This window comes from Metarhizium album (assembly GCF_000804445.1).
Source record: "Metarhizium album ARSEF 1941 chromosome Unknown scaffold_1, whole genome shotgun sequence".
NCBI classification, from domain to species: Eukaryota; Fungi; Ascomycota; class Sordariomycetes; order Hypocreales; family Clavicipitaceae; genus Metarhizium; species Metarhizium album.
In genome coordinates, this window is record NW_024467575.1 from 835,800 (window position 1) to 861,616 (window position 25,817).

The 25,817-nt window shown below is 57.8% G+C and overlaps 12 protein-coding genes across 12 annotated transcripts; 6 read left to right on the forward strand and 6 right to left on the reverse strand.

Moving 5' to 3' along the window:
* Positions 1-245: 245 nt before the first annotated feature.
* Positions 246-1,913, forward strand: MAM_00236 (cell cycle control protein; the record flags this gene model as incomplete). Its single annotated transcript, XM_040819035.1, has 5 exons — positions 246-258; positions 317-361; positions 416-854; positions 917-1,374; positions 1,438-1,913. The coding sequence occupies 5 exons, from the start codon at positions 246-248 to the stop codon at positions 1,911-1,913; spliced, it is 1,431 nt and encodes a 476-aa protein (XP_040682300.1).
* An 811-nt stretch (positions 1,914-2,724) lies between these two features.
* On the forward strand, positions 2,725-3,882 carry MAM_00237 (uncharacterized protein; the record flags this gene model as incomplete). Its single annotated transcript, XM_040819036.1, has 2 exons — positions 2,725-3,636; positions 3,703-3,882. The coding sequence occupies 2 exons, from the start codon at positions 2,725-2,727 to the stop codon at positions 3,880-3,882; spliced, it is 1,092 nt and encodes a 363-aa protein (XP_040682301.1).
* A 559-nt stretch (positions 3,883-4,441) lies between these two features.
* Positions 4,442-5,791, reverse strand: MAM_00238 (uncharacterized protein; the record flags this gene model as incomplete). The annotated part of the gene is made up of 1 exon (XM_040819037.1): positions 4,442-5,791. One exon carries the CDS (start codon positions 5,789-5,791, stop codon positions 4,442-4,444), a length of 1,350 nt encoding a protein of 449 aa, XP_040682302.1.
* Positions 5,792-6,738: 947 nt separating this feature from the next.
* Positions 6,739-7,816, reverse strand: MAM_00239 (Aldo/keto reductase; the record flags this gene model as incomplete). Its single annotated transcript, XM_040819038.1, has 3 exons — positions 6,739-7,510; positions 7,562-7,619; positions 7,723-7,816. The coding sequence occupies 3 exons, from the start codon at positions 7,814-7,816 to the stop codon at positions 6,739-6,741; spliced, it is 924 nt and encodes a 307-aa protein (XP_040682303.1).
* Positions 7,817-8,771: 955 nt separating this feature from the next.
* On the reverse strand, positions 8,772-10,092 carry MAM_00240 (Translation release factor pelota-like protein; the record flags this gene model as incomplete). Its single annotated transcript, XM_040819039.1, has 2 exons — positions 8,772-9,938; positions 10,012-10,092. 2 exons carry the CDS (start codon positions 10,090-10,092, stop codon positions 8,772-8,774), a joined length of 1,248 nt encoding a protein of 415 aa, XP_040682304.1.
* A 2,634-nt stretch (positions 10,093-12,726) lies between these two features.
* MAM_00241 (WD domain, G-beta repeat containing protein) lies at positions 12,727-15,982 on the forward strand (the record flags this gene model as incomplete). The annotated part of the gene is made up of 4 exons (XM_040819040.1): positions 12,727-12,820; positions 12,980-13,123; positions 13,279-13,369; positions 13,438-15,982. The coding sequence occupies 4 exons, from the start codon at positions 12,727-12,729 to the stop codon at positions 15,980-15,982; spliced, it is 2,874 nt and encodes a 957-aa protein (XP_040682305.1).
* A 755-nt stretch (positions 15,983-16,737) lies between these two features.
* On the reverse strand, positions 16,738-17,094 carry MAM_00242 (thioredoxin M-type; the record flags this gene model as incomplete). The annotated part of the gene is made up of 1 exon (XM_040819041.1): positions 16,738-17,094. The coding sequence occupies one exon, from the start codon at positions 17,092-17,094 to the stop codon at positions 16,738-16,740; it is 357 nt and encodes a 118-aa protein (XP_040682306.1).
* Positions 17,095-18,032: 938 nt separating this feature from the next.
* On the forward strand, positions 18,033-19,601 carry MAM_00243 (glutamate-rich WD repeat containing protein 1; the record flags this gene model as incomplete). The annotated part of the gene is made up of 2 exons (XM_040819042.1): positions 18,033-18,231; positions 18,340-19,601. The coding sequence occupies 2 exons, from the start codon at positions 18,033-18,035 to the stop codon at positions 19,599-19,601; spliced, it is 1,461 nt and encodes a 486-aa protein (XP_040682307.1).
* A 442-nt stretch (positions 19,602-20,043) lies between these two features.
* Positions 20,044-20,463, forward strand: MAM_00244 (Heterokaryon incompatibility; the record flags this gene model as incomplete). The annotated part of the gene is made up of 1 exon (XM_040819043.1): positions 20,044-20,463. One exon carries the CDS (start codon positions 20,044-20,046, stop codon positions 20,461-20,463), a length of 420 nt encoding a protein of 139 aa, XP_040682308.1.
* A 117-nt stretch (positions 20,464-20,580) lies between these two features.
* MAM_00245 (uncharacterized protein) lies at positions 20,581-21,750 on the forward strand (the record flags this gene model as incomplete). Its single annotated transcript, XM_040819044.1, has 1 exon — positions 20,581-21,750. One exon carries the CDS (start codon positions 20,581-20,583, stop codon positions 21,748-21,750), a length of 1,170 nt encoding a protein of 389 aa, XP_040682309.1.
* Positions 21,751-21,919: 169 nt separating this feature from the next.
* Positions 21,920-23,590, reverse strand: MAM_00246 (polyamine transporter TPO5; the record flags this gene model as incomplete). Its single annotated transcript, XM_040819045.1, has 2 exons — positions 21,920-22,785; positions 22,861-23,590. 2 exons carry the CDS (start codon positions 23,588-23,590, stop codon positions 21,920-21,922), a joined length of 1,596 nt encoding a protein of 531 aa, XP_040682310.1.
* Positions 23,591-24,199: 609 nt separating this feature from the next.
* MAM_00247 (C4-dicarboxylate transporter/malic acid transport protein) lies at positions 24,200-25,594 on the reverse strand (the record flags this gene model as incomplete). The annotated part of the gene is made up of 1 exon (XM_040819046.1): positions 24,200-25,594. The coding sequence occupies one exon, from the start codon at positions 25,592-25,594 to the stop codon at positions 24,200-24,202; it is 1,395 nt and encodes a 464-aa protein (XP_040682311.1).
* Positions 25,595-25,817: the final 223 nt, after the last annotated feature.

Genomic DNA, 25,817 nt, shown 5'->3' on the forward strand with positions numbered 1-25,817 from the left:
ACATTCGCAGTCATCAGGACTCGGGAGACGCGGCAATCCGCACTCCGCACAGAGCACGTGATCCGTCCGTCAGTCGCAACCCAGCATTCCGAAAGTGGTCCGTGCTGTCTGCTTCGCGAAACGGAAAATCTCAATCGCGACCTACGGACAGGACAGTACCTGGCATCGCAGGTGCAGGGTCGGTCCAAGACTGACGACTCGAAAAGTTACATTGGAAGCTGGGATAGCTTTCAACACCAGTCAGCATGCTGTGCGGAAGTAAGCGAGGTCGCTCAGACATTCAAGTGAGTATTTTCGTGCTGACGCGATGATGTAGTTTCCGGCGAAGCTCCCCAAGAGCCTGTCGTGTCAAAGAAGTCTGGTAGGCAACAATGTTTGGCCATGCCATACCGATTCTGTCCTAATATCCTTCCAGGAGTTGTCTACGAGAAGAGACTTATCGAACAGTACATCAAAGATAATGGCACTGAACCCGGCACTGGCGAGACTCTCACCGCCGATGATCTTCTTTCTATCCAGTCCTCGCGAATCGTCCGCCCTCGCCCTCCCACACTAACATCAATACCCGCGCTTTTAGCGACCTTTCAAAACGAGTGGGACAATTTCGCTCTCGAAACATATAACATGAAAGAGCAACTTGCCCGAACCAGGGAGGAATTGGCCACTGCGCTTTACCAACATGACGCCGCTGTTCGCGTCATTGCGCGCTTGAGCAAAGAGAGAGACGAAGCCAGAGAAGCTCTTAGCAAGGTAACAGTTGCCGAGGGGGCTACCAATGGCGAAGACATGGTTGTGGATAGTGTTGAAGGCCTCCCTGAGGCGCTTGCCGAGAAGGTGGATGAAGTTCATGCGTCGTATGTGCTCAACTTCAGCCCTCCAAGATTCTGCGTTATCATGCTAACAATGCGACTTCCAGCTTGTCGAAGGGGCGAAAGAAGCGTCCCATTCCCGAGGGCTGGGTTACGCCCGGTGACATATCCGCATTTGATACCACGGCCTCTACTGCCCTACCCGTACCTGAGACGACCTCGATCGATCTTGAAGGAGGATTTGCCGCTCTAGGTGGTCTGAAAGGCGAGGCTGCTATTTACTCTATTGAAGCCGACAAACTAGAGAGGCAGCTCCCTGTCAATGAGGCGGTAACAAGCACCTTGTGGACTGGAGCTAAGCTCTTCTTCGCCACTGGCCAAGGCAACGTCAAGGTGTACGAAGCGGGCAATGAAGTTGCCTCCGTTCCAGAGCATTCTGGCCCCGTCACCGGTCTCAGTGTTCATCCTGGAGCAGATATACTTGGCTCTGTGGGAACCGACAAGAGCATCGTATTCTACGATTTGGCAACCATGAAGCGTGTTAGCCGTGCATATGCGGATGCCTGTAAGTTTTCCCGTCTCCACCATGCCGAAAGTCTCCCGGCTTACGGTTGACCGACTGCCTCAGCTCTTACGACGTGCGCATTCCACCCCGATGGACATCTTTTCGCTGCAGGCACTGTAAGCGGAGACATCAAGCTCTACATGACCAAGAACTTGGATCAAGCTGCCATATTCAAGCTTGGTGCACCCGTTCAAGCCCTCGTCTTCTCCGAGAATGGTTTCTGGCTGGCCGCTACAGCAAAGGGCCAGACAACCGTGACGGTCTTTGATCTTCGCAAGGAGGGGGATGCAGCAACGGCCAAGATCCTGGAGACTGGCGGATCCGTACAATCTTTAGCTTGGGACTACACCGGCCAATACCTAGCAACAGGCGGTGCATCTGGCGTGACGATTCAACAGTACATCAAGTCAAGCAAGAAATGGAGTGAACCGTTCAGAAATTCTACCCCAGTCATTGGAGTCAGATGGGGAGAGTCGGCGAGAAGGCTGGTTGCAGTTAACGGAGAAGGGGTGGTGAGCGTATTTGGCGTCAAGGAGTAAAACACGGGATTTAGACTGGTTGATCTACCACGGTCTACATGTTTGTAAACAAGGAAATTTGGGAAGTGGCGAGGGTTTTGTTCAAATAGTTGCATCACCTAAGTAGGGATTCACGGGTTTTAAAAAACAGTAAACTATGCCTGGGACCGTACTTGAACTAATTGGCGACTGGCCGCTTCACCCGACATTATTTGACGATTGCATAAAGTTAATTGTTTATGTTCATTTATGAAAGGCCATTTCAGTGGAGAAGGGGGCCAGTCCGGACTGGACTATCCTATCCGCCCGCGCCGGGCTGTGCGCATGCGGTGGTCCGCTAATAAAGAGGGACTCTAGTCCGGAGGGGCAATCACATTCAATGTTCAAAGCAATCCGTGGCAAACACCAACTCGACATGCTCACCTGCTAATATCTCGGCCAGCGCAGCCATCTCCTATGTCCACCGATGCCATCATACACCACAGCGGCATTTTATCGTCTACCCCAGTCACGCATCAGGCTAGGCTGCCCGCTGCAGCCTTCACCCTAGAGTAGAGCCCTTGGACTGATTACCAAGCCGCGGCGCCGTCCTTCCTTGGGGAATTCCTCCCGAACGCCCATCTTTGTGGCCTGGTGTTCGAGCCTTGCCACCGACCGGACGCGACGGATCGAGTGCAGCCTACCCAGAGCGGCCCGGCCTCGCGAGGCGGATGCTAACGTAACACGGTCCTGTTTCTCACGCTGCCGAGCCAAGACGACAGCCAGAGTTGTGTCTCCCCATCCGAACACGCTGCCCTGTCATTCGCACCATACGGACGTTGGGGCCCTCGAAATGGCGGAAGTGGAGGACGCATTGCTCGAACTCCTGAGCGAAGATGATCTCGTCGAAATTCCCTCGTCGCCCCCCCATCTATCCTTTGATCCACTCCAAAGTTTGCCGATTCCCATGCAGCAGATTCCAGCTCAACCCTTGATGCTGCGCCCCAGTCGAAGGAGTGACCGCCGTCCATCGCCTCCCGTCCCGATGCCCCAACGACAGTCACAGCCGCAGCAAAGGCAGAGCACCGCATTCATTGATCTCACCGAAGAACCAGATTCGCCCGCCGAAATACGGCAGTCGCAACCACAGAGTCAAATAGGGAGGAACCCGAGGCGGACAAACTCACAACGGATAACGCCGCCTTCTTTGTCGAGAAGTGACAGTAATTTCATAGGGCCCGGGGCTAGTGTGATCGACCTGACGGCAGATTCACCAGAAGATGAAGGCGGTCCTGAGCCGAGAGTGACTAGAAGCCAGCGGCACCACCATCATCACCATCACCACCACCTCCTCCACCACCACCATCGAAGAGCAACGTTTGCACAGGATCAGTTGATTGAACTGGAGTTCATAAATGCCAACAGCGGTAGTATTTATTCCAACCTTTCAAATAACGTGCGTCGATTAGCGGGTATTTTTGCTCGGGGTTTCACGGCAACCCCAATCGAGTTTCCGCCAACCCTGACTCCCAGAGATGCCAGTCCCAAACCACCAATGGAGCCGACTCCGCCAACACGCCATGGGTTTACGCGAGACACGTCGTTGACAGATGAGAGGGTGGTGGTATGCCCGGCGTGTGGTGACGAGCTCGCCTACGACCCGACAGGAGCAGCGCCGCAACAAGGTCCGGCTTCTACGAGCGGCAAGAAGAGAAAACGAGCGCCTGGAGAGCATCACTTCTGGGCGCTCAAGAAATGTGGACACGTAGGCATGACGAATACGAAGCACGTGTTGACGCCCGAAGCCCACTGACAGTGTCCTCTTAAACAGGTTTACTGCGCGGATTGTTTTGAGAATCGGAAGCCCACCAAAGCCAACCCTCTGGGCGTCGGTTTCCGCGTACCCTTGGGTAAAGCACCCGGCACCCCGCCCAACGACATCCGATGCGCCGTGGAGAGTTGCGACTCAAAGGTCTCCCTTAAGACGGAATGGGTGGGCATCTATCTGTGATGGAAATCTGTACAAAAAAGAAAGAAAAAAGAAACAATCTACTGGAACCCGCCGTGGATCAAACGGGGTCTGGTACCAGGCGGTGCTTACTTGATGATGAACTTGCATGGCGGAGCGGGCTTTAGATACTTGGGCGTTTTAGGTATGTGGGACTCTTGTCTTGTAACAAGCCACAAGGAGCATGATATTACATTCGCGGAGCTGCCAACGACCGGTCTCTCCCGTCGTTGTCTTTTTATCTTCTTGGAACAAAGAGGGGCACTGTAGCGGCGGCGTTGGGAGTAGTCCTGAAGCATACTCAGCTGGGCCTTGCAAGAATACATTTCCATGTGGCTGATTCACGTGAAGTGTGGCAGCAGAGGTGGTTGGCACCGCATATCGACCGACTTGTGTGTGTGCGTATCCCTATTATCCCTATTGACGCGCCGACCATCCTGTGCCTCCCTACGTGGTGATGACGACAAACCGGTGCGTAACCCTGTACTGTGCCCCGTGGTGTCATATGCCATGCCATGCTTATTCCCACGTACGCTATCATGCTTCCGTCCCGTCGTGACCGCTAAAAGACGACGTCCAACGCCAGGTCGTCCATCCAGTCCCCTCCGTATTCCGTCTCTTGTGAGTCGCTGATGCCGGACGCATGAGCGGGCGACTCCATCTGAATGTTCTCCTTGTCCCCGCCGAGCGAGGGCCCTGGTTTTGAGATGCTGGCAGCGCGCTTCGGTGGCACAGTGGTATGTACTTTGGAATTGTCGGGTCGGTTACAGGCTTCCCTCTCCCCGCTGGTATGGTGCGCCTGCGCCTGCGCCTGCGCTGTTCCTTGGTCCTCTCGTCCTTCTGCAGCCGCGGTGCGCCTACTCTGCCGTACGGCTAGAGGCACGACTTCATCCGAGCCAGATGATGATGTGAGGAGCCGCCGCGGCCGGCGCCGCTGCCGAGGTAGAGATTCCACATCGCCGAGCGAACCGTCGAGCCCGCCGTCGAGAGTCTCGTCCTGAAGCTCAAGAGCCTGCTGGGACGGCGAGGGGAAGAAGTCGTCCAAGCTGCCGAGGATGGCCTGCGTGCTCATGGGCGGCTGCTGGATGACCGGCGGCGGCGAGCAGACGGGCTGCTGTGGTCTCGCCCGGCACGGACGCGGGGGGGGCTTCATCTCTCCCCCGAGCCCCGAGGGGCTCTTGGCCTCGCAGCGCGGCTCGCCGCGCGGTGCTGTCTTCGGGGTGTGGTGCAGCGGTGGGCTTCCGTCCTCGGCGCGAGCTCCTCTCCCGTCTCGCACGTCCCTTTCGGCTGCTCCGTTTTCCATCGTGTCCAGCATCTCGTCCAGTTCGCTCCCGTAGTCGTCCGGCAGCAAGTCCAGCTCGGGCCTGGCGTGGTTCGACGTGCCGGCCGCGGGCGCCGCCTCCTCCCTGCCCCCGACGTCCCCCAGAGGCCTGCCCCCGGAATCTCTCTTCTTGCCGGACCCGTTCCCCCTGACGAACCTCGCAATCGTGTCTTGGCTGGGGCGCACGGCCACCAGCGGCATGCCCAGCTTCTTCTTGTGTTCCCGCTCGGCCAGGTCCTTCTCGCGCTTCTTTTCTCGGGCGATCTTGGCTCTCGCCGCCGACTTTTCCTTTTCGAACTCTCTCCTTATCCTATCCTGTTCGGCCCTCTCCTGCTTCATCCGCTCGGCGCGCGACATGGGCGGCGTCTTTGTCGATGCCTTGTAGGCCTTTCGCACTTGTTTTGTTGTCATGGGCCGGACATGGTGGGCTGGACGGGGGGAGGGGGCGTTTGGTACGAGCGTGAATGTCCTTTGCATGGCTGGCGACCCGGGACGCGTCCATGTCCCGTTGAGCTGAATGCGCGTGTTGTGCGTGGTCGGGTGTTTGAAGCCCGTCAGGTTGATGGCCTGGGCGGTATTGGGCCTTGGCATGAGTCTCGAGTCCGGACGTGGAAGCACCAACGCCCGGCGTTCCTCCGCGTTTAGTGTGGCGTCTTGTGCTTTGCTTGGCTCTTATGTAACTTATGCCCCAGCCTCACGGCCTCACAGCCACCTTTTGTTATGCGCTTTAATATTTGCATATACCAGTACGGAGTACTCCGTACAAGGAGACTGGACCTACTCAAACACTCCTACATCAATCGACAAGAGCTCCCCCGACTACAGGAGCATCACTAACGACACGGCCAACCCGCGCAGAGCAGGCTGCGACGCCAGTCGGCTCCTCCGTGGCCTTCCCGCAGCGCCGCGCCCCTGGGGATGTGCTCGCAAAACACGACGGCACTCGTGGGGCTTTGGTACCACAGCCGTAAGCTTCTTGGTCAATGGAGATGGAGATGGACCTTACAAGGACAGTCGCCGGATCGACGTCCCTGGAAATGTATACCAGCAACATACCTGCACGGGCACCGTTGCAGGCGATTTGCCCGGCGACGTAGTAAATGCCCTTCACCTCAAGTGACCTCGAACTGTGTGGGAACACAGCATGACCCGAATCCAGCCGTGCAGCCTGAGCGGCCTGAGAGGTTCAGCAGCCTTATACTTGCCCCTTGTCCCCCTGTGAACAGTCGAATAGTCGAATAGCCGTCAGACCACTTGGAGCCTTTCCGTCATACGGATTCCGCCAGACGGTCTCGTCGGCTTCCACAAGTCTGCCAAAACCAAGTCGAGGATCCTTGTAGGGGTCAGGCCGAGTCCTGGTGGATCGAAAACCGATATGCGCGATGTGTCCACGGCCAACGTCTCTGCTGGATTCATGAAGCTATGATCCGCCAAAAGGGCATCTAGCACCTGGATGGTTGTTTTATATTCACATCTGAAACATATTTCGGCTGTGTTTGATTACATGATTGGAAGCCGCTTTGCAAAATTGAGCCAAGTTACTTGTCAAGCGGCTCAACCGTCGGGTCCCAAGCGCAAGGGCTGTAGTCCTGTGTCACCAGGGCCTCCACCTCTTCGTCCGTCAACTCGAAATCGAAAACAGCCGCATTCTCCGCGATCCGGGAGGGCGTTACGCTCTTCACCAGCGGCACGTAGCCCCTCTGCAGACTCCACCGCAGCAGAATCTGAGCCTCCGTCTTGCCATACTTGTCCGCCAGCGCCTTGACCTTGGGCTCGCCCCAGCGCTCGCCACGTACAATGGGGCAGTAGGCTTGAACGGCAACGTTCCTCTCTTTGCACCAGGCCACGATGTCCGGGCGCGTCAGCCAGGGGTGCAGCTCCCACTGGCCGACGGAGATGACGCCGCCCTTGCCCGGGCCGCCGCGCTCCCGCTCGAGTACCTTGATGTAGGCCTCCAGCTCGTCGAGGTGGTGGACGCCGTAGTTGGACACGCCAATGGACCGGATCTTGCCGGCGTCGACGAGCTCGACGAGGGCTCTCCAGGCCCCGCGGCGGTTTGCGCTGCCGCCGTAGGGAGAGTGGATGAGCACGAGATCCAGGTACCCGAGGCCCGTGGCCTCGAGAGCAGCGTCGACCAGGAAGTAGGTGTTGTCGTAGGACAGCGGCCTGCCGCTCATGGGCACCTTTGTGGTGAAGAAGACTTCGGACCGCGGGACGCCCGAGGCGAGGATCGACTTCGCGGAGGGTCCCTGGTTGCGGTAGGAGGACGCCGAGTCGATCTTCCCCCCTCCCCCTGTCGTGTCAAGATGGCTGAAGTTGAAGTTGCCGTGGTGTGGCAGTGCTTTGTCGGGCCAAACTCACATGGCGGTATCCAAGGCGGAGAGCTTGGGCGCACACCTCGGTGGCCGTCTCCATGGGCCTACACTGCGGTCAGCCAGACGAGGCGGATTGGATCAAGCTCAAGTGTCGAGTTTCGTACGTTTGATAGACCTTGGGAAAGCGTCAGCAAGGTGCCTGCAAACGTGGGGGCGGGAGACATGCGCCAAAGCCGAGCACGGGGAGACTGTAGCCCGAATTGAGCTTGATGGCGGAGTTGATGGTCAGTTTGGACGCCATTTTGTCCAGCGTGTAGCAGGATGATGGGTGACGTTGAAACGGGACCGAATTGGAGTTGTTGATGGCCTGGTAATCAACTACCTACTTGGGTAGGTGTGCCTGGTCGTGGCTCCGACTCGTGGGATTAAAGCCTACAAGTCGTGTTATTACTAAGTAGTTACTTAGTTACCCGAGGGGAAGTCGGCTTTCAGCAAAGTATCCCACCAACCCTAACCCTGACCGGTGCTGCGTCGTTGAACAACCCGCGTACTGGCCTTTTATAACTGTAGATGGAACCTTGCTGGCTTGTGGCTTGTAGAGCTGCATGAGTAGGAACATGTATATTGATGTATGTCAAGAAAAAAATCCATTTCCTGCCAAGTGACGCGTGTCAAGAGAAGCAGAGCAGGCAACTACCCAGGCACCTAGGCAGACATAAAGAACCTTTTCTTCATGTCCACCAAGTCCAGATTCATTACGCACGTGTCCACCTTGTAGTGCCTGCTGCCGGCTGCAGAACCACGTAGCTGTTCGTGGGGTCCTCACGATGCCAGGCTGGTGGAAACAATTCTTCTCATTCTCCTCACCAAGATCAACGGCACACGTCCTTTGCGGGCCAGTCGACGGAGAGCTGTCGGCGAGAGAAGGCCCCCTGCTGCAGAAGCTGCCTGGGGAACAAAAGCCTTCGAGAGAGCTTCTGCAACATTCCTTTGCTGGGGCCTCTCAAGGACTGAGCCACGTAAGATGATTCATGGACGACTCGACCGTGATCAAATTTGACAAGGTCGGATGGTAGCTGGACATGCGTGCTGCCTAACTGCCTCCCGGAATATCCTGGGCTTGTACGCGCCGGCGGATGCATAGGTTCGTCAGGAGGACACAGACCAGCTTTGCCAGCAAGCTCGTTTGCGCAAAGACGGACTGTTTGCATGGTTTCACTCTTGTCTCATTTGAACTCGCTCCCCGCAACCCGGTTCTAAATGACGCTGTCTAGCATTCCGTAATCATCTTCGTGATTTCGCTCCGGCACGGCCGCCCGTGACTCTTCCCCCTCCTCCGCCGCCTCCTTGTCATCGTCGTCGTCATCGAGATCCATCATGGGGTAATTCAAGATGGCCGCGATATCGCCCATCATCTTCAGTCTCTGCCCGCTCTCATGGTCACTGCTTAGTATCCGCGCCTCGCCTCCGTCGTTCTTCACCTTGTCAACCAGCGCGACGTACTTTTTGCGCGTTGCCAAGTCCTGGCTTCGGAATAGTGAATTGTTGACGAGCAGTACGCCGCCGCCAGGACCGACTGCCCCGTCGGCGACGGCCTTTTCGACGGCCTTGGTGCCGTACCACGCTCGTCCGTCGTCCAATTTCAGCAAGTCGAAGAAATTGTCAATGTATTGCGCCTCCTTGACGTAGCTCATGTCCTTCATCTTGGCCACTACCTCGGGGCTCTTGAGGACTTCATTGAGGCCGTACACGTGCCCAGAGTTGGCGTGAATGACTGTAGCTTGCTTAGAAATGGCGGTGAGCACCTTGTCCGACTTGTCCCGACCCTGCCTCGCAATGTATTCCTTAAAGTCTTGGGCCACAAAGCCGGGACTTGCGAGCAAGAGCGGCCGTGAGCCTGAAAAGTCGACGGCTCGTAGGAGCGAGGAGAGGGTCTTGTCGAAGAATCGCCTGAGGCCGGCATCTTGTTCGGCGGCGGTATCGCGCTTTTTGGGGACAACACTCTCTACACGGGTCTTGAGAACGGTCCGGAACTGGGTCACCAGGCAGATGTTGGCCAGGCCTTCCTGCATGACTACCGCTGCCATGGCTCCGTTCTTGTCATCGGAAAGCGCTTGCGACAGAGTGGCTTTGGAAACGGAATCCCAGCCGTCGGGCTTGATGACGGTGAAGGATCGGTTCACTTCGATGTCGAGAGTGTGATGTGATCCCATGGCGACGTGTTCGTTTTCAGATGCCACGACGCCCGAGACTCGCAGGGAGGATATAACGGGGTCGAAGAATGTCGACTTGACCTTGACAGTCAGGTCTGTGTGGACTCGTTCGGCGGCTGCCGCGCCAGTGCCGGAGTTGACCGTGACAACTTTCCGCAGCGCATGGGCGTGCACCAGATCGCCAGGGACGATGAGGTTGTAAGCATGCCACTGTTCGCGACTTGTTAGATTCCACAGGCTCACGGTAGGGTGGTGAGAAGATGGCTTCCGGATCAGAACACACCATGTCCTCGGCGTCTTCCGGCAGCAGCGAAACCTGGTCCTCCTCTACACCCTTGAGGCCCCTCTTGTGGACCAACTTCATTCTTGCCGACAGAGTATGAGATGTATAGATCGACAGGTGAAGCAAGCACTGCAAGGGAAGAGACCCGGTGTATTTTGGGGAGTCGGTTCCCGTGTCAGGCACATTTTGTTTGCAGCCAAACGAAGCGGGAGCACATACATGCTTGAAAGTGCCCAGGATTGAGTTGAATCATTAGGTGGCGGGGAGGCAGTCTCTGTCTGGTGGGGGTGGCGTCGTGGCTAGAGGCCGACGAGACCTGTGGCTGCAAAGTCCCATGACGAATAGCCTTGCTTCGCGCTCGTGGTAGCAAGTTAAAGTAGTACGTAGCCTTTATTGCGCTGCCTCGATTGGGAAAGTCCGGGCTCTGATGTAGGCTTGGATCTCAACTTGGTACGGTCCTTTACTTTTGCTGTTGACAGCACCAAGGATGGGTGTCGCCAAGGTTAACTAACTCACTCGTCAGTACGGAGTTTCGTACCGTATTTACGGCGCAAAGTGTGACCGTCGTTCTGGCGTGCCTGCCGCAACCACAGCTCCAGAGTTTGGGCCCGGGCAGATGACATCTTTTCGGAACCGTTGATAGCTCAAGTCGAATACGCGTATTGACCGAGAACCTTCCGGTTTTTACAAGGGCTCCTTGTCCTTGTTGGTCCCCGTGGCCCATGGCAAATGCGAAATCACCCGACCCTTTCTTTGAGCGGCCTCGACGCCGAACGCAATGGCTCCGCGAGGTCTGGTAGAATATCACGCAGTTGACAAATAGCTCAAGTCTCCCTGGTCATACCACCCGTACCCAGTTAACAAGTCACGCTGTAGGAGCCTGCCGGATGCCGAGTCTGATTTCACCGAGACATGACGGCTGTTGGAGGGATCTGGACGTCATCTCTTCCCCCAAGCCAATAGCCGCAGAACTAAGGGGCGCCAAGCGATGGAGTTGAAACCTTTCGGAGTGCGGACTGCAGTCTCTGCAGACACCGAAGGCCGACCCTCGAGCTGCGGTAAAAAGCGGGTGGCGCCAAGGGTCTGCGTCTGCGCGCTCTGGCGACGTCATGCTCTGACCGACGCCCTGGTTCGGTGCAGGATGGGGATGGATCGATGATGACTTTGACTTGCCGGGTTCAAATTGGACAGGATGAAGCAAAGAAGCAAAGGCGCCCCCCAGTACTCCGTATCAACTACTACTAGCCATTGCCACAACAAGCCCACCAGAAAATTGGCTGCAGGGTTATTCCGGGAGCTTCTAGGCAGGGCCCTGCTGGAGGCATCAAAGGCATACATGGATAGATAATACCATCTGAACTCGCCGTCGCTCGGATGAGTGATTTAGTTTTCAAACTGATGTTGATGCGAGTTCAGTTCTGGAACCAATTATGGAATGCACCGTCACCAGTCGAATCGCCTTTCCCGCACAGGGGATGCCGGTATATAACGCATGCTAATAATATTGCACCAGCTTGAAGGCGTGCTGGGCTCTGTCCCCGTACGGTCGGTGCAGCCAAAACGGCCCACGAATGCGAATGCCCGGGATCCGACCCACGGCGGAGGGAAATGCCAATGCGAGATATTTTTTCCTTGGCCGGAACCTCGTCGGACGAATCGAGCCTTTTTTCTTTTTTTAGGTTCCCCCCCGGGCCACTTGCTCCTTCTCGCTCTGGCCCCGCCACCTGTGTGACCAGGAGTCGTCGCTGGTCCGGGCCATGGGCTTCGTCCGTCGTGTGTGTTGGTTGTTGGTTGTCCCCCGTGGGTTGTCGTGGACTCGTGGAACGAGATGGCCGATGGCCGATGGCCGATGGCTGATGGAAAGGACCAAACTGATGGTGGGTCAAGGACGGCAGGCCAATCGGCAAGGCAGCATCACGGATGATCAGTTGCACCAATGGCGCGCATTACGTAGCCGTCCTCTTTGCATCATCTCGGACGGAACATCTTGGTTCGGACTGGTGCAGTGCCAAGGCCCAAGAGGGCTTCGACCCCCGGCTCCGGCTTCGACGCCCGGGTCGCCCAACCTTGCAGGCTGCAGCGGCGGGACAGGGAGGGCATTAATTTGCTTCCAACTTCAACCACCGCTTGCTTGACGCTGCTGGACAATTACCGTCATGTCGTCAGTTGCAGCTGCGGAACAGTGACCCGCAGTCCATCAGCCTGGAGGGAGTGGAGTATCAGGCGTGTCTCTTTTTGCGACTCTGGTCGGCCTCGGTGTGGCTTGTGACGGATAAGCGCTACAATAGCTGCGGCTTCCCGTCATTCAAGCCTCAATCTTACCGTCAGCCCTGCAAGGCGCACAAATCCATCCCCAACCACTTTTGAACCTCGCCAGCTTGACTCTGTTCGACGTCGACGGCCGCCGGATAGCCCGGGGGCGGATTGAGGGTTGTCACTGTTAACTATTCTCCGGAGCATCTGGAGCACCTGCATCGTCTCGACTCCTTCTGGGATCCTGCCTGCACGCCCATGTTTCACGAATCTCGACGACTTGCGACGACAGTAATTCCCAGCCACAAGCTACAAGTGCCGCGGAGTAGAAGCTGTCAACTCCGACGAGCAGGCTGCCCATGCGACCAGCCGCCTGCACGCATTACTGGGGTCGCAATCCAGGACGGAGGCTCCTGAGCTATCCTCTGGTCTTTCTTCGCAAACCCCTTTGCGGCATGGACAATGGCCACTCAGCTATCCTCGCCTGCCATCTCGCGCCATGGGGAGGCTGCTTCCGACTCGGCTTCTGGGACCTCCGGACTGCCCGATGCTTCAGGTATGTCAGTTGGGATTGTCCCACGGGCGAACGTCGGGGCTTGCGAGGCCGCATAGGATGCCGAAATATGGCCTTGTGACGGAAATCCCACTTGAATCCACGCTGGGCCCTGAGCTCACATGTCAACAAGCAGGAACAAATTATAATGGCGCATCGCAGCCTGCCCCGCCGAATCGTTCTTTGCATTCTCGACTTCCCCGGACCAATACGCTTCAAAATGTGAGGGACAAGGAACAAAAGACATTGTCCAAGACCCCATCTGGCACAAACGCAGCCAGTACTGGGCTGGACCCATTAAGCACCGTAAGCTTTCGTCCCTTGGTTGCCGTCCGAATGGGAAGATCCAAATGCAGTCGTGCTGACTTTTCCCGTCTTTTGACTTCAGCAAATATATTTGCGGACCAATAGCAACACGGAGCCCACCATTGCTCAGCGATTGTTGTATTCTGCTCGCGCAGAAAGTCCTCCTCGAGACAGTCAGCACCGACAAAGCATTGATAGTCAAGGCAAAACCCTTGGTGCTGCCGCTGAATCAAATCGAGACCGAAAGTGCGCATGTTGAATCAATTTTGGCGAAAAGAACGTGCCATGTGCTAACGCAACCTTCAATCTTCAAGGAAAGGTTCATCATTCCTAAGCCGCCTTGCCATTCGGGGTGCTTGGAAAAAAGACGATGACATGAACGACTCCGATTCCGAATTGGGTGAGCTTCGGACCGACGGCTTCAATGCCAAGGCTTTGACAACTGTGGTAGGGGCTGGCGGCGGTTACATACCATTTCACAAAGAGCCGCCTCGTTATATCCGGGTCACGCCGTGCAACAAGAAAACTTCCGACTTCAATCACCTTTTCCTTGCGCAAGAGCTCTTGGGAACCAAGAGAGCATCTGAAGACGAAGCACGTGGGCGAGAACCGGCAACAGCCGTGGGATCGAAAATCTTGAAAGCCGGTGACGCTATATGGGCTACTGAGTTTAGCCTAGACGGCCAATACCTAGCCGTTGCGGGCAAAGACCAGACTGTCAGGGTCTTTTCCGTCATATCTACGCCGGAAGAACGCAGGGCATGCGAAGAGGAGGAGGAGAGCCACGGTCGTGGAGTCGGCGAGAAGCTGAGCGCGCCAGTCTTCCGGTCCAAACCCGCTCGCGAGTTCCAAGGTCACACTGGCGAAGTGTTGGATCTCAGCTGGAGCAAGAACAATTTCCTCCTCTCCTCATCCATGGATAAGACTGTAAGGCTGTGGCATATGAGTCGACCAGAGTGTCTGTGTACGTTCAAGCACAATGACCTGGTGACATCGATTGCCTTCCACCCCACCGACGACAGATTCTTTTTGGCGGGCTCCTTGGATGCCCAGCTACGCCTGTGGAGCATCCCCGACAAGGCAGTTGCGTTTTCGGCAACTGCAAACGACTTCATCACAGCAGTGGCATTTACGCCAGACGGAAAAATGGCAATCTGTGGCCTCTTGAGCGGGCTCTGTTTGTTCTATGAAACGGAGGGCCTCAAACTCGACTCCCAAATCCACGTTCGCTCATCACGAGGAAAGAATGCAAAGGGGAGTAAAATCACTGGCATCAGGACAGCCTTTGTGCCACCCGAGGACGGAGAGGAGATCAAGGTTCTTATCAGCTCAAATGATTCTCGCGTCAGGATATACAACCTGCGGACCAAGATGTTGGAGGTCAAGTTCCGTGGCCTGGAGAACCAGTCGAGTCAGATTCACGCCTCTTTCAGTGACGACGGGGCATACATTATTTCCGGCAGCGAAGACCGTCGAGCCTACATCTGGAGTGCGAGCAGCGCCGACAACGACTTGAAAGATAAGCAGCCGTACGAGTGCTTTGATGCACACCCCGAGGTTGTCACGACTGCCTTGATGGCACCAACCAAAATGAGGCAGCTTCTGAGTGCGTCCGGGGACCCCATCTTTGACCTCTGCAACCCACCGCCTGTCATGTTACTTAGCCTAGAAGAAAGAAATGCCAGCCAGACCAAATTTTCCGAGGGGGGCCAGACTGACGGCGCGGCGAGCGTCCGGAAGCCGGAGGAGAGCCCTGCCTATCTTGAGCGGTCGAAACACTTGGACGGAAACATCATTATAACGACAGACCGAACCGGCACCATCAAGGTCTTTCGACAAGACTGTGCCTATGCAAAACGGCAACAGAGCCAGTGGGAGACCGGGTCCAAATTCTCCGGGCGACGTGCTGGCGGCGTCGGACGGTCGGGCAGTACTGCTACACGAACAAGTACCGGCAGCCGAGTCCATTCCCGGGGCGGCTCGCTGAATCTCGGGACGGCGAGCCAGCTCGCGCAGCCGGCATCCGACAGGATCATGAGCTGGCGTCAGGGCGTCGAGGGAAGGCCCAGCATGGGCCTCGCAACAAGTCGGAGTGACAGGTCGTTGTCCCCACTGAAGTCGAGCCGGACGCCCCTCAACAGTTCGGCTGCCAACCTCGCGTCGGAAGCGAGGAAGCTGCCATACGCATCTAGCTTGGCGAGCAGGACAAACATTCCCGGCAGCCCAACAAGCAGTGGCCACACGGGACGGGATTCAGCGCGGATGCGCAAGGACAGAGCAGACAGCGGCGGCATACCCCTCACGCCCAGCTTCAGCCTCATCAGTGCGTCAGAATCGGAGCAAAATGAAAGCAAGGGCGAAGGGAGCTTCTGGAATCTCGGCAAGTGGAAGCCTAGCATCACCGGCCTCAGATATTCGCTGAACGCGAGTCCTCTTGGAAGTGGGAGCGGCAACACAGCCGTGAATCATTCCAAAGTCGGCGGCGGCGACAGCTTGAAAGTTGGGGACAGAGGACCCGGCCGCCGCAGCTTGGGCGTCCACGACACACGCAGGTCAAAGACGAAGGAGGATGCCGACAGACGCCTCTCCTCCGGGCCGACGGCAGCGTCGAAGCCACGGTCTAGCGAGTCCGACTCTCTTGGGGGCAGCATCGAGGAAGAAGTCGAGGTTTCCGACAATGTCGCGCCCAAAAAGGAGCGGACGGACTCGGGTGTCGCCGAAGTAGGCGCGGACTCTACAGACGACAGCGAGACAGCGACATGCCGGGAATGCGGAGGCCGAAGCTTCAAGGTGAAGCGAATCGCAAAAGGCAAAACAGTGCTGTCCTGCCAAAAGTGCGGAACAATGACAGAATCATGATGGCCGCGAGTTGCTGGACAGCGGCGGGACTACTTTACATGTTGTATATGCGCGCAGATATGAAGCCGAGGGCATGCTGAGCGGGTTGTTTCATCAAACGTTTGGGGGGGGGGATCTGTGCAAGGAGTTTGGAGTCTTGTTGGAGCGGTTTTCATCTAGTCACCTTGATTTACAGGATCCTATCTTTGTATACCCAGAGAGCCGAAACGGCCGACGACTACTCGGGACGGCAACAAATGTCTTGCAGGATATTCAGGCCCAACTATTTCTCACGGCAGTTTCGGGGGAGAGATCAAACTGGTTCACAGGTCGCCCTGCGACGTGCACTTGACGACGACAGCAAGTTGCAGACAGCAAGGAGACGTCTCGATTCCCGTCTCTAGTAAATGTATGTAACAATAGATGTATGTCCCAAAACAGGTTCTGCCGTAGCGGCAAGCTGGTCACGCCACGACGTGCATTGCACCCATTGGCGACTCTTGGAGTCTGCAAAAAGATTCCCCCACGGTCACAGATGCGCTGTTGGACGGGCCCGACACATGTCACGCATTGCTCATGCAGGTCGTTTCCAAGCCTCGCGCACATCCGGCCGCGCCGCGTCTTGGAAGCTGTCGGCAGCCCGGGGGTAAACTAGCAAGAAGGTTTGGTCATTCCGTCTCGGAAAAGGAACCCCTCGTCCTCGTCACTCCCAAGCGCAAGCGCCGCAACCACGTCCAACTGCTCGGCGGGTTGACGCGGACGTCGGACGGGCCGTTCTAGTTGCCGGCGGCAGCGGCCTTGGCCCGTTCGGAGACCTCGGCGACGGTCTTGTTCAGCGCGGGCGGGTTGGCGCCGACGACACTGCTGTCGGTCTTGTTGCCGTTTTCGAAGAAGAAGAAGGTGGGGAGGGAGCGGACGCCGAGCTCGCCGGTGAGGTCGGGGACGTCGTCTGTGTCGAACTTGGCGAAGGCGAAGTGGTTGTCGGCGCCGAGGGTGTCGGAGTGCTTGGCGAAAAGGGGCGAGATGGCCCTGCAGGGACCGCACCAGGATGCGCTGGCTTGGACGGCGACGAAGGGCGTCTTTGCGACGAGCTCGTCGAACTGGGCCTTGGATGTGATGGTGACGACGGGCATTTTGGGCGGGCGAGCGTGCGGGAGGGGGTGTCGTGGTCTTTTGGCCCGGGGCGCGGCGGCGTACTCGGGAGCAGTTGGATGCGGATGGAGGCGAGGAGGTTGAAGGTTGAATTGAATGAGTTGGCAGTTGGCAGAGGGAAGGGAAGAGGGAGGGTGGCTTTTGGGCTGCGGGCGGGGGGAGACTTTATGGCATGGGCAGAGAGAGGGCAGACAGAGGGCAGATGGGCAGGCTCAGTCAGGGCCGATGGCGGGGCTCTTCAGCACGGTGCCGCGCCGAGTCGTCCGTAGAGGGTGCTGCAGAATCAAAGGGAGAAACAAGGAGCAATTAGCAATTCGAACCAGAAGCGTCGCGTCCACGGTCAACGACTCTGCACCCAGTCGTTGGTCTATATGATCCCTCGATGGCGCCATGTGCTCGCTTGATTTGCAAAGATGACAAATGGGCCCCGGCTTGTCACGTCGGTGCTCGGAATGTCGCAAGCGCCGAGGCTGACGGAGGTGGCCGACGTAGCATGCAACCCACCTGAGAGTTGTGCATGGAGACGAGCACACAACGGAGTCCTGACTCCATGACAAATGACAAAACTGTGGAATATTAGATACTGGGACGATTGAGTGCTCTTTTTCTTTCGGCGTTGCACCCTACTTATCCGCCAGTCTGACCTGCTTTGAAGAGTACAAAGAATCGCACCGCCACAACACAGTAGCACTTCAGCCACATGCCACTCACACACGCGAATTTTTGACAGAGGGACCCGGAAAAAAAAAAAGGGCGTGCGAGACCCGATAAGGGCCTTATCGGCCGGAAAAGGTGTGGTTGTGTGCCTGATCTTTCCGCCATGTCAACTGAGCAAGTGAAGAAAAAAACATTCAGAGACTTATAGCAATCAATTCGGTAGCACGGCTCCAGCGGCACATCTACACCTCATACTGGCATAATGTCGAAGCGTGTCGCCGACGAGAATGGCGACCGCCCGCTCAAGAGTGGCAACCGCCCCGAGGCCATGGATATCGACGACAAAGAAATGGGCGATTTTGAGGACGAATTCGAGGACGAGTTTGAGAGCGAGGACGAGATCTTCGAGGCCGGTGTTGACGGTCGACCTGATGCCGAGCGCGAAGCTGAAGAAAAGGCCGGTGAGAGTTCCCCTGCGCAGAAATCTTCTTCAACTTGACCCCTCTGTCGATTGCACCCCGCCGTCCATTTGCATGTCCTAGCAAGTAAACTGACACGAAAATCTCTAGGCGCCATGGACGTTGACCAAGACACCTTCATTGTCGGACGGAACAAGCTGGAACCTGGCCAGACCCTGGCACCGGACCTGTCCACCTACGAGATGCTTCACAACCTCAGCACACCCTGGCCCTGCTTGTCCTTCGACATTGTCCGAGACGCTCTCGGAGACGACCGAAAGGCTTACCCTGCCACCATGTACATGGTAGCTGGTACGCAGGCCGAGACGGGCAAAGCCTCGGACAATCAGCTCATGGTGAACAAATTCAGTGGCCTCAGCAGAATGGAGCGGCAAGACGAAGAGGACTCCGACGACGAAGACGACGACGAAGATTCCGATCCCGTCTTGGAGAGCAGGTCCATTCCTCTCAACTCCACCACCAACCGCATTCGCGCACATCAGGTTCCCAGTAGCGAGCCGGGACGTCCCCCCATGACTTTGACCGCCACCATGACAGAGTCGACCAATGTGTTTATTCACGATGTTACGCCTCATCTGGCCTCATTTGATAACCCCGGAACTACCATCACGGCTCAACAGAACAAACCCATTTCCACCATTCGCGCGCACAAGTCTGAGGGCTACGCTGTCGACTGGTCTCCCATGATCCCCGGCGGCAAACTTTTGTCCGGCGACAATGACGGTCTCATCTACGTGACGACCCGTACCGACGGCGGCGGCTGGGTCACCGACAACAGGCCTTTCCAGGGCCATACCAGCAGTGTTGAGGAGATCCAGTGGTCACCGTCGGAGCAGTCGGTGTTTGCTTCGGCTTCCAGTGACGGCAGCATTCGTATCTGGGACGTCCGATCAAAATCCCGAAAGCCGGCCATTACCGTCCAAGTCTCCAAGTACGATGTCAACGTCATGTCTTGGTCTCGGCAGACCAGCCACTTGCTCGCCTCCGGAGCCGATGACGGCACCTGGGGTGTCTGGGACTTGAGGCAGTGGAAGGCCGGCGCCGACAAGCCCCAGCCACTTGCCAGCTTCGACTTCCACAAGGAGCAGATTACCAGCCTGGAATGGCACCCCACCGATGACTCCATCATGGCAGTCGCTGCCGGAGATAGCACTGTCACTTTGTGGGACTTGGCAGTCGAACTGGATGACGAGGAGAGCAAGGACACTGCCGGCGTCAAAGACGTGCCTCCCCAGCTGTTGTTCGTGCACTATCTCAAGGACGCCAAGGAGGTTCACTGGCACCCCCAGGTTTCTGGAAGCCTCGCAGCCACGGGTGAGGAGTTTAGCATATTCCGAACAATTAGTGTGTGAGGCGCTGGTGATGACGACACGACACGTGGTGACGAAGTGGATTTTGTATATATGACATTTACAGGGAAAAGATGCTCCCTTTGGCGACTGGGCAGTTGGGCCTCCCAATTTGAGCTGTGTTGAATGACTTTCCTTTCTGCGGCAGAACGGGGACCGGAATTCTATCCCCAATAGATCTGGGAAGGAAACCAGCACTACTACAGCGGAAGCACCAGACGTGGCGAGACGGATGACCCAGCATGCGGCAACTGTCCCGTCTCTGGGGGACGGCAGGCAGAGAAGCCAGGAGCGAACAAAGCTTCCAAGTCCCGACGAGGTCAATAGTCACCGCACACTCTTGCACACCTTCAACGTTCATCACAGGCACAAGGCCCGTCGCCTCGGAAGCGACTGTACATCAACAGAGAGCGCCCATATTCTTTTTCGCTGGTATGAAATCACAATGAGGCTTCTAAATATCACCAGGCTCCGATTGGAGCTGTTTACCGCGGCGCCGCCCAAGTACGCCGTCGTCTCCCACAGATGGACAGAGAAAGAAGTCACACTCGAGGACATGAGAAACCGGACTGGACTACCTACGCAACCTGAATTCTCCAAGATATTGCACGCCGGGCTGAATGCCAAGACGGTTGGCCTCGAACACATGTGGATTGACACATGCTGCATCGACAGAAATAGCCACGCGGAGCTCTCGGATGCGATCAACTCCATGTTTCAATGGTACTGCGGTGCAGAAATATGCCTCGTATACCTGGAAGATGTCTCCTCACTCGAGGACCTCGGGAGGAGCGAGTGGTTTCGGAGAGGCTGGACGCTACTGGAGCTCGTTGCACCAAAGAAGGTGGTTTTCTTCGACCGCTAGTGGCAGCTCCTCGGTGACAAGTGCGAGCTGGGCGGGCAGCTGAGCGCCATCACTGGGATTTCAGAAGAGGTTCTCCTGGGGCAGGTGGCGATAGATTCGGTCCCCGCGAGTGAGAAGATGTTTTGGGCAGCCAAGAGAGCCACGACGCGGCCCGAGGATGCGGCGTACTGCCTGATGGGCCTCCTCAACGTCAACATGCCAGTCCTGTACGGTGAGGGCGCAGAAAGGGCCTTTCGTCGACTGCAGGAAGAGTACATCAAGGTGTCGGATGACGAGACCATCTTCGCGTGGACGGCGGACGCGTCCGAGGTTCAAGAGAGGCCGTACTGGGGCCTTTTGGCGCCCTCGCCTCGACATTTCCAAAACTCGGGGGGGTACTCGATTCCTCGATTCATGACGCACAGGCACGGGAGACGTACGGAAATCACAAATGACGGATTGGACATGATGCTCGACTTGTACCCGTGGAACAAGGACCCCTCCAGTACGCTGTTCTTCTCGCCGCTCAACTGCACAAGTGACGCGAATGATGCCGACGTGTTCAGAAACCTATTTACAATTGTGCTGCAGAAGCTGTCTGCTTTCGAGAACCAGTACGCTCGCATCCGTCCGGACAAGGTCAATGCGCCCGCGTTTTTTCAATGGCCCGTCCTGAATTCGCAGCCTCACTGGGGCTACTCCCAATTACTCGTCAGAACGAAACCCAGAGTGAGCGATGACGTGGCCGGCTTCTGCATGGCGCGCGTACAGTCCGTCGCGTTTCGGATCGTGAAAGGGTATGCGCCCGAGTTCGAAGTCATTCCCGCTCGCGTCGACATATTTTGTGAGGGGAATAGCGAGGAAAGCGCTGTAGGGCCTGCTCCGAAGGCATTTTGCGTCTTCGACGTCAGGTCTGCGGAGAAGACGGGCGGCATGTCGTTGGATTTGCAAAGCGTCAAGGGGAGAATGATTGTGGGATGCGCCAAGATGAAACTCGTCGTCAAGCTCGGTGGCGTGTCAGCCATTGACTTCATGCCGGCCTGTCAATCCAACTTTCTATACTTTATCTTCGGGCTGGAAAGCCTGCCGGACAACTGTTTCGGAACGGCAGCAGCATACTTGAAGCCCTGGTGCGTCGTCAGCAAAACGTGCGATGCGAGTGCGTTGGCGAACGCGATGGCTGGGGAGAAGGCCACGACATTCCGGGTGCTTCCAGACGGTGCATTTTTGAGGGTCGTGTTCGGCGTGGTCAAGTACGAGTTCAAAATGTACTATCAGATGCAGGTGCTGAATGTGATGGACAAATAGGGCCACCAGCACGCACTGCCACGCACGACGGGGACGTGGACACGGGAAGAGCACACAGCAAGTAGGGTATTCAATTGAAAACAGCGCCAGGCAGTACATGTAACAAGAGCGGAAGAGCGGGCGTGCGTGCGTGCGTGCGTGATGCGTGACGACGGGGGAACAGGCCCAACTAATTCTTGTCCCAGGCGTCACGGGGCGTCTCCGAGTCGGCGGGCGCGTTGGTGTCGGCGACGGCGCCGGTGACGACGAGCTCGTCGGTGGCGAGGATCGGGGGCCCGTGGAAGTTGCGGCGCGCATGGGCAAAGTACCAGGCGACGGCGACGGCGGCGAAGCCGGCAAAGACGACGGAGGCGTAGTTCATGGAGCCCGGGTCGACGGGCAGGGAGACGGGCATGCAGAAGATGACGACGGCGAAGACGGTCCAGACGACGCAGACGAGGTTGACGGCGTAGCCGAAGCGGCCAAGGGAGAAGGGCGAGGCGCGGACGGGGCGGCGGCGGCGCAGCAGCAGCACGAGGACCGGGACGCCGTAGGACATGGAGAGGCAGATGGTGGCGACGCCGGTGAAGGAGTTGAAGGCGGCCGAGGAGCCGAGGTAGATGCAGCCGAGGAGGCAGTCGACGAGGGTGGACAGGCCGAGCGCCCACAGCGGCAGGCCGAGCCGGGGGTGGACGCGGCTCCAGAGGCGGTGGCCCGGGACGGCGCCGTCGCGCGCAAAGGCGTAGGTGCAGCGCGAGGCGGCGGTCAGGGCGCCGACGCCGGCGAACAGCAGGATGCCGAGGATGAGGAGGAGCAGGCCGAGGCCGGCGCCGGCCGAGCCCGCGACCGTCTTGAAGAGCGGGCCGATGGGCTGGGCGTGCCGCAGGAGCGCCGCCACGTCGGGCATCACGAAGAGCAGCGGCACCAGGTACACGACGCCCGTGAGGCCGGCGGCCACGACGGACAGCACCATGGCGCGCGGCACCTGGCGCTCCGGGTTCTGCACCTCCTCGCACATGGCGGCCACCATGCCGTAGCCGGTGAGCGTGTAGGCGGCTGCAAGCGACGTCAGCTACGGAGTACCCTCCCCCTCCGAGAGTCCGGAACGCGACGCGACGGGACCCGACTCACGCTGCAAGAGGCCGACGAAAAAGGACCACGCCCACGGCCAGCCGCTCGCCGACGCGTCGTAGTGGCCGAAGACGAAGGCGGGCGAGCGGCGCGCGGGGGCCCTGACGAGCAGCGTGACGACGATGACGACGACGCTCGCGCCCGTCCACCACACGCACAGCCTGTTGACGGCGCCGAGGTGGCGCGAGGCGAGGGCGTTGACGGCGGCGCAGGCCAGCATGACGGCCCAGAAGCACAGCACCGTCTGCCACGGCGTGGCGGCGAAGTCCGGGTCGAACAGGGACACGGCGCTGAGCACCAGCTGCGCGCCCGAGAAGTTGATGCTCAGCGTGACGGTCCAGTTGCCCACGAGCGTCAGCCACCCGCCGACGAAGCTCACGAGCGGCGCGGCGCGGCGCGTGCTCAGCATCGCCGACCAGTAGTACACCCCGCCGGCGGTGGGATACACGGCGCACATCTCGGCCAGCGACGCCGCGATGCACACCGAGATGAGCGACACGAGCACCCAGCCCCAGAGGACCGCCACCGACTGCCCGTTGTACAGCGTGATGTAGAGCGTCGTCGAGAGCCCAAAGGGCACCGCCATGATGGCAAACGACAGGCCGAGGATGCTCGTCATGCCCAGGTTCCGCGGCAGCTCGGCCTTGTAGCCGAGCCCGGCGAGCGCGGCGTCGGCGTCGGCGGCGGCTCGGGAGGCGTGCTGTGGTGTCGTCGCTGGCCTCGGCTCCATGGTTGCGGACAGGCCCTGGTGAGTGGTGGTGATGTTGCCGTTGGATTTTATTTTGGGAACGACGCACGCGACGAGTCGACTCTGCGTGTGTGTGGTGGGGCGCCGCCGCTCCGCGAGCTGCCATTGGACGTGGGCCTCTGGCAGCGTGGCCCGTCACACATGACACGTCATTTGGGGGTGCCCAGGGTACGTAGTTACATTTATCTACAACCCGAAACGGCTAGCGTCGGTCTCCGAGGCCGTTCATCGTCGTCCATCTTTTAACAAACCCGTTTCTCGGTAGAGTTGCTCCCCATCAATACGGCTAGCATTCTTGTTATATTCATGCTAAACTAAGAGATGTTCTACTTTTTCCTTTTATTTTTTTTTGAAAAAAAAAAAAAAAGTAAAAAAAAAAAATCTTTTTTAGAAGACAACCGATGCCGACGCTATGCCAAGTAACTATTCCAAGACACACACGCCACCTGCAAAAAATAAATAAATAAAACAAATAAAATCCAAGTCGCTTGCCCTCACGAAGCGAGTGTCTGTTGTGCGCCCTGCCTGCCATCAGGTATCATGAAGCCACCCTTGCAAAAGAAAAAAGAAAAGAAAAGAAAAAAGGACCGTCTAGTGGTCTTCGACGTCCTCGTCCCTACCGGGGTACATAATGTCCTGGGTAATGACGGCCTTGATGTTGCAGAACAAGACGAAAAGGTACATGCCCAGCAAGCAGATGCTCAGACCAGTGGCAAACCACAAGACGCCCTCGTTGTCCAGCTCCTTGCCAATGGCTATGGTTGCCAGGACGAAGCCGGTGTTGGGAAAGACCATGGCCCACCAGCCCAGGTGGAAGTACTTGGGGACGGCCTGGACGACGGCGACGACGGCGATGCCGAACCACCAGAGGCTCAGGGACCACAGGAAGATGGCGCTGATGAGGGCCAGGGTCCGGATGGTGGTCAGGTCGACGGGCATGCCGAGGTGGTCCTGGTTGGCCGAGGCGGGGATGCCCTTGGCCATGCCGATGATGGCCAAGGCCGTAAAGGCCGGCGGCCCCACGCACATGAAGAGCCCCGGCCGGTGCTCCCGGTTCGGCAGGCCGGACTGCATGAGCCGGCCGACCATGTGGGCGTACATGAGGACGGCGACGGCGAAGCCCAGGCCCTGGCACGACAGGCCGGCCACGAGGATGGACATGGCGGCGGCGGCGGGCTGCGTCTCGGCAATGACGGACGCGATGGTGCCCGAGAGCATGATGGGGAAGATGGGCAGGATCCACGTCGGCATCATGGTCTGCAGGCCGTAGCTGTGCGCCGCGAAGATGTAACTGTACTGGCCGATGGCGAGGACCAGCGTCACGGCCACGTAGGCCCAGAAGGCGCCCTGCACCGCCCACACGAGCCCGACGTCGTTTTTGGGGATGGCGTACCGGTCCGAGCTGGTGATGACCGTCGCCGTCGCCAGGAACAGCGTCGGCACGAACAAGGCCTCACGCGGGTGCTTGAGGGACTTGGACATGTCGCCCGAGTGGATGACGAAACGCGCCACCATGAGCGCCAGCAGCGACAGGTAAATCACAATGTTGATGGCGTACACCACCGTCCCCATGGCCCGGAGGCCGGGGAACTGGTGCGGCTGCGCATATATGAGCAGCGACAGCCCCCCCGTGCTCATGGGCAGCGTAAACCAGGCCCAGGTGAGGTGGTGCAGGCGCTGCTTGGGCCCCAGCTTGGGCCGGTTGGGGTCGTAGATGTCGACGCCGCCGTCGTGGTCGTGGCCGACGCCGTGGTTGTTGCCGCTGCCCTTGCCGCCGCCCTTGCCCTCCTCCTGGGCCTCGAGCGTCGGCGTCGACGCCATGCTTTCAAACTTGTTGGCTTTCTCGTCAAGTGCCATCGGGTAGCTTCGATCGACGTCGGTCCTCAATGGCGGTAGGTGGTGGTTTTGGAATGATTCGAGCGAATTATGCCTCGTGAGCCTGCCCGAGTAGTTGGGCGAGGCTTTTGCCCGTAAGTTGCTGTCCATGTTGGCTGCTTCTTCTTCTCCCCAAACGTACATACTATTAATATAGAGAAGAGGAAGAAAGGAGAAAGAAAAAGGCAAAAAGCAACAAAAAAAAAGTGAATATCCCAGAGGGGGCCCAGTGTTAAAAGGAGAGAGAAGCTCCAAGACGGAAGACAAGACTTTGGGGGGGGGGGGGTTTCCTGCTTGGGGACACGGGTAGGCACAAATCAATTCTGGGGTAACT